The sequence below is a fragment of the Rhinatrema bivittatum genome, chromosome 3 (assembly GCF_901001135.1).
Source record: "Rhinatrema bivittatum chromosome 3, aRhiBiv1.1, whole genome shotgun sequence".
NCBI classification, from domain to species: domain Eukaryota; kingdom Metazoa; phylum Chordata; class Amphibia; order Gymnophiona; family Rhinatrematidae; genus Rhinatrema; species Rhinatrema bivittatum.
In genome coordinates, this window is record NC_042617.1 from 1,998,480 (window position 1) to 2,012,380 (window position 13,901).

General features: G+C 44.3%; 1 protein-coding gene across 1 annotated transcript in view; it reads right to left on the minus strand.

Annotated features, from left to right (window-relative positions):
• The window catches only part of LOC115088463 (cullin-9-like), a 197,082-nt gene that overhangs the window by 139,031 nt on the left and 44,150 nt on the right, over positions 1-13,901 (minus strand). The window contains exon 4 of the mRNA XM_029596737.1: positions 627-802. Within this exon, the coding sequence (XP_029452597.1) occupies positions 627-802 (176 nt within the window). The remainder of the gene's footprint in view (positions 1-626; positions 803-13,901) is intronic.

Sequence of the window (13,901 nt, forward strand, 5' to 3'; positions counted from 1 at the left end):
CCCTCGGCAGCCAGAGGAGGGGGAGACGAGAACTGGACCACCAGTCTCGGTCCCCACATCAGGAAGCACAGACGGACTCAGGCTATGCAGCGCACAAGGGGCTAAGCCCCCCTGAGTCTGACAAGAGCCAGGAGACGGCACCGTCTCCTGTACAAGAAAAGAATCCTAACGGATCTACTTTATTATTTCTATGAAAAGAAAAAACAGCTAAGAATTAAGTACTTGCTTGATCCAAAAAAGATAAGGATAGACAGCTCAGAAGCCGAATCAGGAGACGGAAGGGCGAGCTGATCCACCTGCTGGGAGACAGACAAATACTGAAGGGTTACAGGATAGGCTCTGTCCTCATATAGGATATCCTTTCAGTTTTAGTCTGTCTCCACCTGCTGGACAGGAGGCTCAACCCACAGTCTGGACTGATCCGGGTACGTACAGGGAATGCAGTGTTAGGGGCTCCCACCCTCCACCCCTGCTCGAGCCGCTGCGTAACCCGCGGGAGAAGAGAGAGAAACCCAGCGTTAGGGGCTCCCACCCTCCACAGCAGGGTAACAGGGAGGGAGGGAGGGTCAGTGGATGCAGGAAGCTGGAAAGGGCATGAGGGTTAAGAGAAGACAGAGAGCTCTCACTTGTTGAAGAGCTGCAGCAGCTGCATGCGATCCTGGGAGATCTCCTGGCACCAGGCATGAGCGTGTGTAGTGTAGAACAGGGACGTGCGTCGGCACAGCTGATCCTTAAATACAGGCCAGAACGTGGACTTGGGACCCAGAACCTCGATGCCACGAACTCGTGCGTTAATCCCATCCTATAACATAAAATACACTGCATGAGTCACTTTTTCTAGCAAACAGAGACTATGATCCCAGCCCTTTCTTAAAGAGCAACTAAGCTTCACAGCACTCAAGGAGGCAGACGCACACTGAGAAAGGATGATAAGGCTAAGATTTACATAGTAATGACAGCAGAAAAAGACCAAATGGTTCATCCATTAAAGACAGCATCGAGCTAAACAGGAGAAAATTTCTGCAGGAAACAAAATGCAATGTTGAGTCTTTATGGATAGAAATTCCAGGTGAAAAGGGGAATAATATAGTAATGGGGGTGCATTACCATCTATCTGGCCAGAATGAACTAACAGACAATGAAATGCTAAGAGAAATTAGGGAAGCTAACAAAATCAGCAGCACAGTAACAATGAGTGATTTGAATTACTCCAGTACTGACTGGGTGAATGTCACATCAGGACATGCTAAAGAGGCAAAGTTCCTGGATGAAATAAATGACTGCTTCATGGAGCAGCTGGGACAAGAACCAACTAGATCATAGTCCTTAGTGGCACACAGGATTTGGTGCTAGAGGTAACAGTGTTGGAATCACATTATCAAATTTGACTTAATAACTGAAGGAAGTGCATTAAACAAATCTACTATGATAGCATTAAACTTTCAAAAACGTGTCTATGATAAAATGACAAAAATAGGAAAAAACTGAAAGGAGCAACCGCAGAGATTAAAAGTTTAGCTCAGGCATGGATGATGTTTAAAAATACCAACTTGGAAGCCCAGCACAGATGTATTCCACGCTTAACTGCTGGCATGGTTATTAAAAGGTGACGTGAGAGAGGCTAAATAGCTAAAAGAACATCTTTCAAGAAATGGAAAAGGGATCCAAATGAAGAAAACAGGAAACAGCACAAGCACTGGCAAGTCAGATGCAAAAGCATTGATAAGGAAAGCAAAGAGAGAATTTGAAAAGAAGTTTGATATAGAAGCGAAAACTTATAATAAAAACCTTTGCAGGTATAGTCGAGGTAAAAAGCCTGCTAGGGAGTCCATTGGATCATTAGATGATTAAGGGGTAAAAGGGGTACTTAGGGATGACAAGGCCATGGCAAAGAGACTAAATGAATTCTTTGCTTCAGTATTCGCTGAGGAAAACGTAAGAGATACACCCATCAGAAAGAAGTGGGATCAGGGAAGCTCACATTGAAGAGTCATAAGAAAAACAGAATGAGGTGCTGTGGTGGACGTGGCGCCCCTAGTGGTGGGTCCTTGGGGGTGGGATCAGGGAAGCTCACATTGAAGAGTCATAAGAAAAACAGAATGAGGTGCTGTGGTGGACGTGGCACCCCTAGTGGCGGGTCCTTGGGGTGGGATCAGGGAGCCTCACATTGAAGAGTCATAAGAAAAACAGAATGAGGTGCTGTGGTGGACGTGGCACCCCTAGTGGCGGGTCCTTGGGGTGGGATCAGGGAAGCTCACATTGAAGAGTCATAAGAAAAACAGAATGAGGTGCTGTGGTGGACGTGGCGCCCCTAGTGGCGGGTCCTTGGGGTGGGATCAGGGAAGCTCACATAGAAGAGTGATAAGAAAAACAGAATGAGGTGCAGTGGTGGACGTGGCGCCCCTAGTGGCGGGTCCTTGGGGTGGGATCAGGGAAGCTCACATTGAAGAGTGATAAGAAAAACAGAATGAGGTGCTGTGGTGGACGTGGCGCCCCTAGTGGCGGGTCCTTGGGGTGGGATCAGGGAAGCTCACATAGAAGAGTGATAAGAAAAACAGAATGAGGTGCAGTGGTGGACGTGGCGCCCCTAGTGGCAGGTCCTTGCGGTGGGATCAGGGAAGCTCACATTGAATCTCATAAGAAAAACAGAATGAGGTGCTGTGGTGGACGTGGCGCCCCTAGTGGCGGGTCCTTGGGGTGGGATCAGGGAAGCTCACATTGAAGAGTGATAAGAAAAACAGAATGAGGTGCAGTGGTGGACGTGGCGCCCCTAGTGGCGGGTCCTTGGGGTGGGATCAGGGAAGCTCACATTGAATCTCATAAGAAAAACAGAATGAGGTGCAGTGGTGGATGTGGCGCCCCTAGTGGCGGGTCCTTGGGGTGGGATCAGGGAAGCTCACATTGAATCTCAAGAAAAACAGAATGAGGTGCAGTGGTGGACGTGGCGCCCCTAATGGCAGGTCCTTGCGGTGGGATCAGGGAAGCTCACATTGAATCTCATAAGAAAAACAGAATGAGGTGCAGTGGTGGACGTGGCGCCCCTAGTGGCGGGTCCTTGGGGTGGGATCAGGGAAGCTCACATTGAATCTCATAAGAAAAACAGACTGAGGTGCAGTGGTGGACGTGGCGCCCCTAGTGGCGGGTCCTTGCGGTGGGATCAGGGAAGCTCACATTGAATCTCATAAGAAAAACAGAATGAGGTGCAGTGGTGGACGTGGCGCCCCTAGTGGCGGGTCCTTGGGGTGGGATCAGGGAAGCTGACATTGAATCTCATAAGAAAAACAGAATGAGGTGCTGTGGTGGACGTGGCGCCCCTAGTGGCGGGTCCTTGGGGTGGGATCAGGGAAGCTGACATTGAATCTCATAAGAAAAACAGAATGAGGTGCTGTGGTGGACGTGGCGCCCCTAGTGGCGGGTCCTTGGGGTGGGATCAGGGAAGCTCACATTGAATCTCATAAGAAAAACAGAATGAGGTGCAGTGGTGGACGTGGCGCCCCTAGTGGCGGGTCCTTGGGGTGGGATCAGGGAAGCTGACATTGAATCTCATAAGAAAAACAGAATGAGGTGCTGTGGTGGACGTGGCGCCCCTAGTGGCGGGTCCTTGGGGTGGGATCAGGGAAGCTGACATTGAATCTCATAAGAAAAACAGAATGAGGTGCAGTGGTGGACGTGGCGCCCCTAGTGGCAGGTCCTTGGGGTGACTTCAGGCTTGGAGGCTTATTCTCAAGGACGGCTGCAGCAGAGTCAGCACCGAGGCTTCTCCTGCCAGTAATGCTGACAGTGTAACCTTTAGGCAAGGAGGCTATAGGTTAAAGCTACTTATATAGGAGATTGAGACAGGTCTGTACTCATCCCATACTAAAAGTAAGCCTCACCCTCCAGGCAGGGCACCCTTTTGCCATAGCTTAAAGTAAGGTATTATACACCCAGGCAGTAACTTCATACAGTGCTCTGGAGTTTATGGAAACAAATTCACAGACGAGAAGTCACACACAACATAAAAGCATTGCCTGAAATGCATTTCCACTCAATCAATGTGAGCTTGGGTTTGCTATCCTTTTAAACCAATGATTAGTTAAAATAAAACAAGCAGCTTCTTTCTCTAGGCTCTACTATGCTTTCCTTCACATACATATAGGCAAAGCTGGTTTAATACAACAGTAACTCCCGATTCTCCCAGATATAAAGCAGTGCTGGGAAAACCTCATTAACAGAAGAACGACTCCCTAGGCCAGCTCCATGGCCCTAATTACAACTCTCCACAGCTGCCATCGTTTAATACAAGAACCCGATTTACACAGCTACTCGCTCACAGTTACTGATAACCCCCAAAACATCTCCTTTTCTTCATACTAATTCCTACTTGGTTCCCAACCACAAAATAAGTGCTTTCAACATTTACATAAAAGCTTCTACCTTTGCCTCTAATTATCCAAAAAACTGCTGCCCAGAAGTGAAAAGGCAAAGAGATATCTTAGGGCTGACTTAGCTTTAGAATAAAGGTGCAGCAGGGCACTGCTCTCCTTCTGCCTCAGCCTCTCCATCCTCCTCCTCGCCTTCCATTCAGCTCTCCTGAATTGCCTGTCCCTTTCTGGAGGGCTCCTCTCTTTATGTGAGACAGACTACCCCACCCTACGAAGACACCGCCTCTTTGCTTCCCTGCCCCCAACCCTTCCCTGGGCTGACTACCAGGGCATCTGGGAAGTGTAGTTTCCTTTTACTTCCTCCAAAATAACCTTCACACTTTAAGGAAAACACCCAAAGTTTTACAGCACAGAGACTCGGCTCTGGCTCAAATCACCACCGGTGCATACAATTTTGAACATAAAGTTGGACTCCATTCGTAGGACAAACCAGTTCTGATCAAGGGGCTAAATTCAAAGTGATATAAACCACAGAGATCAGTCCCCAGGAATGATTGTGTTTCTCATCTGGGCTGCATCGGGAGGGACAAAGTATTGTAAAAGCCCCACAGCCATCCCAGAGCTACATACACGTACCTGATGTGAAGAGACTGGAACATGCAAAGGACTGCCAAAGAATTACAGTATCGAGCAACAAAAATGCTTAAAGAAAGTAAAAACTGCGCCAAAAGAGGTCATATGTGCAATCTCAACCAATGGCAAAAGGGGAATGGGCAGGAGGGGGAAGGGGGAAAAGGGGAGAGATGGGCAAGGAAGGGATGTGGAAGAATAAGGAAGGGGGCAAACAGACTGAAGGCAGTCATACATAGAAAACTATGCAGTCCAACAAGTCCATTTGTACAAACCATATGTATTCAACAGGTAGAAAACTAGGGCACAGAGGAGACAGGAGAACAACAAAATTGGTCAAGGATGAAAACGTTTAATGATATATTTCAATATTCATGTACATGCTTAATAATATCATAAGAAGAGCTGGGTGCATTACATATAGAGGAAAAAAAATCAGTAGAAGGAGACCAAGCGGACTCCAGATGTAATGAGTCTAGCAGAAATATCCAACATTGCTTGCGGTGCAGCAGCAAATTATCATAATCACCACCACAAGGGAGGGGGAAAGCTAGATCAATAACCAAAAAACAAAGATCCTCCACCAAATGGCTAGCCGATTACCAGTGAGAAACCAGGGGTGCTTCTTCACACATTCATGGGAGACAACTGCAGGGTTTTACGACACGGGTACATATCTTGCAAATGGCTAGCCGATTACCAGTGAGAAACTAGGGGTGCTTCTTCACACATTCATGGGAGACAACTGCAGGGTTTTACGACACGGGTACATATCTTGCAAATGGCTAACCGATTACCAGTGAGAAACTAGGGGTGCTTCTTCACACATTCATGGGAGGCAACTGCAGGGTTTTACGACACGGGTACATATCTTGCAAATAGCTAGCCGAGTACCAGTGAGAAACTAGGGGTGCTTCTTCACACATTCATGGGAGACAACTGCAGGGTTTTACGACACGGGTACATATCTTGCAAATAGCTAGCCGATTACCAGTGAGAAACTAGGGGTGCTTCTTCACACATTCATGGGACGCAACTGCAGGGTTTTACAACACGGGTACATATCTTGCAAATGGCTAGCTGCTTACCAGTGAAAAACTAGGGGTGCTTCTTCACACATTTATGGGAGGCAACTGCAGGGTTTTACGACACGGGTACATATCTTGCAAATAGCTAGCCGAGTACCAGTGAGAAACTAGGGGTGCTTCTTCACACATTCATGGGACGCAATTGCAGGGTTTTACGACACGGGTACATATCTTGCAAATAGCTAGCCGATTACCAGTGAGAAACTAGGGGTGCTTCTTCACACATTCATGGGAGACAACTGCAGGGTTTTACGACACGGGTACATATCTTGCAAATAGCTAGCCGATTACCAGTGAGAAACTAGGGGTGCTTCTTCACACATTCATGGGAGACAACTGCAGGGTTTTACGACACGGGTACATATCTTGCAAATAGCTAGCCGATTACCAGTGAGAAACTAGGGGTGCTTCTTCACACATTCATGGGACGCAACTGCAGGGTTTTACAACACGGGTACATATCTTGCAAATGGCTAGCTGCTTACCAGTGAAAAACTAGGGGTGCTTCTTCACACATTTATGGGAGGCAACTGCAGGGTTTTACGACACGGGTACATATCTTGCAAATGGCTAGCTGCTTACCAGTGAAAAACTAGGGGTGCTTCTTCACACATTCATGGGAGGCAAACTGCAGGGTTTTACGACACGTGTACATATCTTGCGAATGGTTTTGCTAAAGTACAGTAAAGGGCAAAGACAAAGAATGATGTAAATGACACCAGCAGAGTTGCAGTCTGTTGAGAACTGAAGGTTGCAGGTCTTATGAGTGGTTGGATGGTGAAAATCCCTGACTGTCAAGGATGAAGGACAAACACTACACAAACCACAGGGACCATGCCCAGACACTACAGAGACGGGGGAAAAAGGTTGATACTCAGATGAGATTAAGGTATCACAGAGGTTCCGGCTCCTGTGAAAGGCAAAACGAGGTGGAGATGTGAAAACAGAGTGAAGGGACAGCTCACTCCAATGGCGTTTAAGATCTTGCACATGTGTCGCACCCAGCTAGAGAAAAGGGGAACACAGGTTAAAATATGAGAATCAGAGGATGTGCATCGAAGAAATAAATCACATTTACAAATACAGCACATTTAAATGCTTTTTTGATTATGCATCAAGGATAGCCAAGGTCCAGAAAGTGTTGGGCCATTATAGCAGATTGGTGAATGAAGTTAGTGCGATTAGAACAGAGGTGGTGGAGACATAAAAATTGTCCATCTGGTATGTTGTTGCATAGGGCATGAGGATGATGACTAATGTATGCAAAGTATCTTTATCTGTGATTTTTCAGTAGATGGACATTATTAGAGAGTCAGCTTCAGCAGATGCCAGGAAATCTAAAAAGGAAATCTGAGTGCAACTCATAGTATGAACAAATTGTAAATTTGGGTCTAGTGAGTTAAGACAATCCATAACCAAACAACTGGATATTGGTACCTGACCAAATAGTAAAAATATCGTCAATGAACCGTAACCACATTGTAATCAGAGGCCAAAAACTTGATGGATACAGGTGATAGGACTCAAAGTCAGAGACACAGAGGCAGGCTATATCAGGGGCCATTGTGGCGCCCATAACTGTGCTTTTAATTTGTTTAAATAAACTGTTTTCAAATGAAAAAAGGTTCTGAGTGAGAGCAAGCCAAGTGAGTTTAATAAGAAACTCAGTAGGAATTCTACAATCTGAGGGGTGCTGGTTGAAGGTATCCTGAATGACAGAAATGGCAGCTTCTTGGGGAATACTGGAGTATAGGGAACGATATCTAGAGTTACCAAAAAGAATGATTCAGTAGGTAGGGCAAGGAAGTCCAGGATAGTAATGAAGTGTCCAGAGTCACGAATATATGAAGGAGCAGAAGGTAAAAAGGGCTGTGGAAACTGGTCAATGAATCTAGAGAGTGGTTTCAGTTACAAGCCAATGCTGGTGATGAGGGGATGAACAGGAGGATTAATGAAGGACTTATGAACTTTCGGAAGGACATAAAAAGTTGGGGTCACAGGGTTATTCTCAATCAGAAAATCGACCTCTTTGGATATAAGCAAATGAGCTGAGAGCCATTTGTTCCAACAAAATAATCTCATTACGTAAGTGTCGGTAGGGTCCATTGGAAGTTCTTGATAATAGTGAGGGTCCAAAAGTTGATGGTATACCTCAATCCGATATGACAAGTGGTCCAGAATAACAATTCAGTCACCCTCGTCTTTGGGCTAATGATGATTGAAGAACCTGAAGACAAATCTCAGAGAGCCAGGTGTTCATCACAAGAAAAATTGTAGTATTGCTTGTAAGTGGTCTTTTAGCAGGTGGCGACATAACTGAGCACAAATCTATCAAAAGTGTGAATCGATGAATCAATGAGGCCAGGAGGTGTCCATCTAGAAGGATGAGTCATAATGGAGGTGTCAACAACCATGATCAGAGAAGAAAAGATTCTAGCTTGAGAAGATGTAAAAACCTCTGTAAGTGTATCCAGACCTCAAAAGGGTCATAATGTATAATAGGTATGAAGGAAAGACCATAATTCAAGACTCTAGCTTCAGTAAATGACAAAGGGCAAGATGAAAAATTGAAAATCAAAGAGTCAGGGTGTGGAGCTCTCCTGGCAAGAATAGAAATAGGAGTCAATGAGACAACCAAAGGTCTGTGAATTGCCAATTCTGAGGCTGTATTGTTGTGAACATGTCACTCGGAAAGGCACTGAAGAGGGCTCGTCAAACACAGCCATGTGGGCATCTGTCCCAAAAAGGATGAGTATCTGACTGTTGGTCCAGCGAAGGGTCAGTTGCAAAGTCTGAAGAAGAAGAGCCAGAAGTGTGCGATGAAAGTATGACCTCATCACCCGACAAATTGTCTGAGGAGGTGGTGAAGGCTACTTGCTTGTGGGGTGAGCGTTTTGAAGACATCCATGGGTAGATGAAACCACGAGTATAGTCAAGTTCATTCCTCTGGAATTTCCTATATTTTGCAGCTTTAAATTCACTGCAGAATTTTTCAAGATCTTGTTTGAAGGTGGTTAATTGAGCAGAGAAGGTATTGCTAGGAAGAACCGCTTTTAATCTATCAATCTGGGTAGACAATTGAGATCTTAATTCAGACACAGCTTGCTTGACTGTGTCAACTATCAAAATCATCAAGTCGATGGAGCATTTATTGAGAATCTGGTTCAATGATTAATAAACTCTGAGTTATCAGTGTGGAGCCGAGCCAGAAATGATACCCATGCCAGAAATTATATTCAAAGATGATGATTCAGAGAAACTGAAACAAATCTTGTCAGAAAATATCTTAATATTTTGTGCTTTATTGATAATTACTTATATTTAGTGAAGTCAGTAATCAATTAGCCATAAAAAAAAAAAACATGTTAGCATTTAATACCCATAAGCCTTTACTTTTAAAAGCCATGACATCGGTCATGGCTGTGCTGAAAAAGCTTCAGCACATAGCTTTCACCTTTCCCCTACTTAAAACCTCAAGATTTCACCTTTCCCCTACTTAAAACCTCAAGATTTCACCTTTGTCCCACTTTCAGACTTTGAGAGTACAGTTGTTTACCACTTTCTCTTATCTCAAGTAAGAAAGCACCTGCATTTTATGACATTGAGCATCCTAACGCAGGTGTCATGATTGACCACCCTAAAAACAGATGGCCAGCCAATTAAGCGTGACAGAAGGGAGTGAAAAAGATTTTCTCTTAGAACTACAAAAGAAATCCAATTAAAAATCAAAAATGGGCGAAGCTATAAACAGAATAAGAATAAATCCTATATTTTACTGTTCTGATATGAAAAATTGATTGAACCATAGTCAAGGTCTTCTTCAAAGGCTAAAATATAGATGTGTTGATGGAAGTGTAACAGCGACACTGGATCAAAGGGTCTTAAGTGTATAAAACAGTGGCAGTTTGAGGGAGAGGGAGAGGTGCTACTTAGACTTTCTTCGCACGTGATTGAGAGAGACACAAGCGGGGTGCTTCAGATAATTGGTAAATATAATTTTTTATTCAAGTATATGAGAACCTTTAAATTGCTTTGTTTCTACATTGGCAGATGTATTAGAAATGTATTAATTTCTAAAAAGATGACATTAATAGACATTTATTTGATATTAATAATTTCAATTTCCTTATTAATGGCTCTTGCATTGATTGTAGGATATACTCTGGTAAAGTTAAGATTTGAACATAAAAGTGATTCTTAGTCATTTAGAGATATTTATTTATGCCTTTCTGTATCTGTGAAATAAAGAAAATATTTTTACAATAAACTGACTGGTTTATTTATGCATGATGTGCTGCAAGAATTAAAGGTTAATAAAAAATTTCTGTGGTAGATTCGAACACACCTCTGAAAGTAAACTTTTTGTCTCAAGGCAGAAAGGGTAGGGAAATAGAAGTGGAAGTGGGATATTTTATCCAGGCAGGATTCCCTGGTTTTAAATTCTGCTAAGGGTAGAAGCCTCAATACTTCCATTCAAAATTTACCACATGGCGCCCAACGTGGTTTAAATCTCCTGTAGAATTAAAATATTATTTTCCAGTCATGTATTTTTGCCTTTTGCAGCAGTTTTTGTAATTGGTTGCAATGGCTGACCCTTATAGAATTAGAGCTTCTCAAGAAGCAACGTTCCGTAAGTGGGTTGAAGCCAATCATATCAGGGAAGATCAGTCCTTTGTCCTGCATTTACAAGTGGCCAGTGACTCGTCACCGTGCTTTCATGTTGACATTTGTCGTTTAAAAGCTCTTACTGCACAGGGCAGACACCAGGGGCTAAATAGAAGAGCAGAAGAGGATTTTGTTCCTTTTGCTCTCCCTGATTGTCAGATGTCTTTTTCACTTGGTAAATGCTTATTTGTAGAGAATCCGGTAATTCTGGTTTCTGAAAAAAGAGGGGGCTTGGCGTTCACTGAACTGCGTCCGCCTCTTGATGCTATTTTGTCCTTTGATGCCCCGCCTGTGGATCAAATTCCAGCGGGGAAAAAGAATGCGTTTTACAATGCCCTATTGCACTGCTTTCAAACGCTCAGAGATCATTACGGACAAACCTCGTTTTCTTTGGGGACGCCTGGAGAATTCGGGGCCCGTAGTGAGATTGATCGAAAAGCAGATAGAGTAAGGCGGGCTTTGGGGACGCTTCCAGCTGATGTTAATCTGATACCTCTATTCGTATTGATCTTAGTAATCGTTTAAGTGCATTGGCCCCGGCTGATCGACATGAGCAGTTCCCATTCATTATCCAGCAAGTCTTCGAGGCGGCTGGTCGTCCATTAATCCCTTCTAAGCCACTTAAACAGGCTCAGCCAGGGTCTGACAGACCCAGGGAAAGGGGCAGAGAGATCCAGCGCACTCAGTCTGAGAAAACTTCCAGACGGGTGAGTTTTAATTTCAGGAATCCTTCTTCCCAGGATAGAAATCAGAGGGACAATAGGGGGTTTGGGAATTCTAGACAGGATTATACACCCCCCCCTCCACGAAATCCCTCTAATACTGGGTGGGTTCCCCGCTATCCTGTGAGGGATAATCGAGGGACCCCTCCTGCCCGCTTTCCAGCTCCTGAGAAACCTCCAGCGGTGTCCGGAGCTGTAACTAAGGCAGACCGCCCTCCCCCTTCTTCTCACAAAAAGCCTGTGAAGCGAGCCACTTTCCATGGCAATGCTGGCTCCACGTCTAAACCCCCTGTGGATCCAGAATAAGGAGCAGGGTGATCTATTTGTGGGCATGATGGACTCAGGTACTACAATTAATATCCTGACTAGAGAATGGGATACAATTCAATATTTAAATGAAAATGTCACAATTACTATGTTTGCAGGGAAGCATTCTCAAGCTCCCTTGGCGACTGTAGAAATCTTTTCCCCTTACTTCACAGGGTCCCGAACCATAAAAGTGGCATGTTTATTTGATGAGGAGGATCCTTTTGCAATTTATTTCACACAGGCTGCTGTGCCTGTTTTGCCTTCTATGATGTTGGAGGACCCCCTTTATGGCTTTGAGGCTGTAAAAGCTTCAATTTCTCCTCAGCTCAAATCCATCATTGGAGAGGCTGAGCTGCAGAGTTTGTTTACTGAATGGCTTAAATTAGGGCTCGTTCAGCTCTATTATACCCACACTGGTTTAGTACAGACCCCTAAGCCAATAGAAATAGTTTTAAATAAGCCTTTCAGTCCTCAAAAACAGTATCCTGTTCATAAGAAATTCTATAATGATTTAAATATTATTATTTCTCAGAAACTTACTCAGGGTGTTTTAATTGAGGAATATTCTGAATTTAATTCACCCCTCCTTCCTGTGCCCAAACCAAATGGGAGTACTCGTATGGTCATTGACTATAGGGTACTTAACGCCTCTTCTGAGACAGTTGCGGCTCAGACTTTGAATCCTGCATCTACAATTGATAATTTGCCACGACCTAGGTGGAAAGCCACCTTGGATTTAGCTAATGGTTTTTGGAGTATTCCGATTAGCACTTCCCCTGTCACTGCATTCACATTCAGGGGTAAGCAGTATCAGTATACCAGGCTCCCTCAGGGTTTTAAAAATTCCCCTGTTTTATTTTCTGCTGCCGTTGAGGAACTCCTTCAACGACATAACATTGATAATGCTGTTCCTTATGTTGATGATATATATCTGGCTTCTGATAAGCTGGATGTGCTTTGGGATTCTGTTGTTAAACTAATACAGGTACTGGGTGAGGAAGGCTTTGTAGTTAATTTTGCCAAAGCCAGAATTGGTTTTGAGGAAGTTAAGTTTCTGGGATTTTTAATCGGGGTGGCAGGTGCTAGCCTTGCCCCCACCCTCCAAGAAAAGATTATATCCTTCCCGGTGCCTAAGACATCTCGCCAATTGCAAGTAATCATGGGGACACTTAATTTTGCACGTAAAACTGTGCCTAGTTTTGCCTCATTAGCAGCCCCCTTGTATGATTTGCTTAAAGGAGATGCCGTTGTGGCACGTGATTGGACTGCTGTTCATTCTGAATGTTTGAGAGCGCTGCAAGAGGCTGTCAAAGTTTCAGCCCCTTTGGCGCACCGTAAATCATCTAAAGATTTAGATGTCACGTTGCAGGTTTCTGATTCTCATTTCTTGGCTACAATCAGTAACCATGCTGAATCTCAGCCCATATGTTATATTACACATACTTTCTCTCAGCCTGAGAGGAAATTTAATATTGTGGAGCGTACACTGACGGCTGTCAGATATTGCCTGTCTAAAGTCTCTGCTCTTGCTCAGGGTAAGATTATTCATTGTTATACTGGGATTCCTCAGTTACAGGCTGTCACTCGCCATTCCCTCCCAGAGAGTAGGGCTCTCTCCACACGCTGGGTGCAATGGCGTGCTGATCAATATAGAGACGATGTGCAATTCCATTATCAGAATGGTTTGGCTGATTCTGACATTATTTTAACTTGTGAGGATCTTTGCTTAACTACTGAGACGGATAGGCTCCTTCCTCCTATTTATCGGAAGGTTCAATTGGTAATTTTTACTGATGGTTCTGCCACACCCTCGGGTGACTATCTTACTGCATTTTTTGCTGGTGCGGCTAATGTTATTTTAACTCCTAATAAAAGGGGTCAGTGGAAAGTCTTTGCCACACATACATGGCGATTAGGTGATATGAGTTCACAGCAGGCGGAGCTGATTGCCTTTCAAAAGGCTTTGACACATATTGAGCAAACGCCCAATTTGGATCCTGAAAGATCCGTTATGGTTTGTTCTGATTCTACATATGTGGTGTCTGGGTTTAATTCACATATGAAAGTGTGGGAAAACGGTGACTTTTTAGATGTTACAGGCAAGCCTATTGCACACAGAGCTC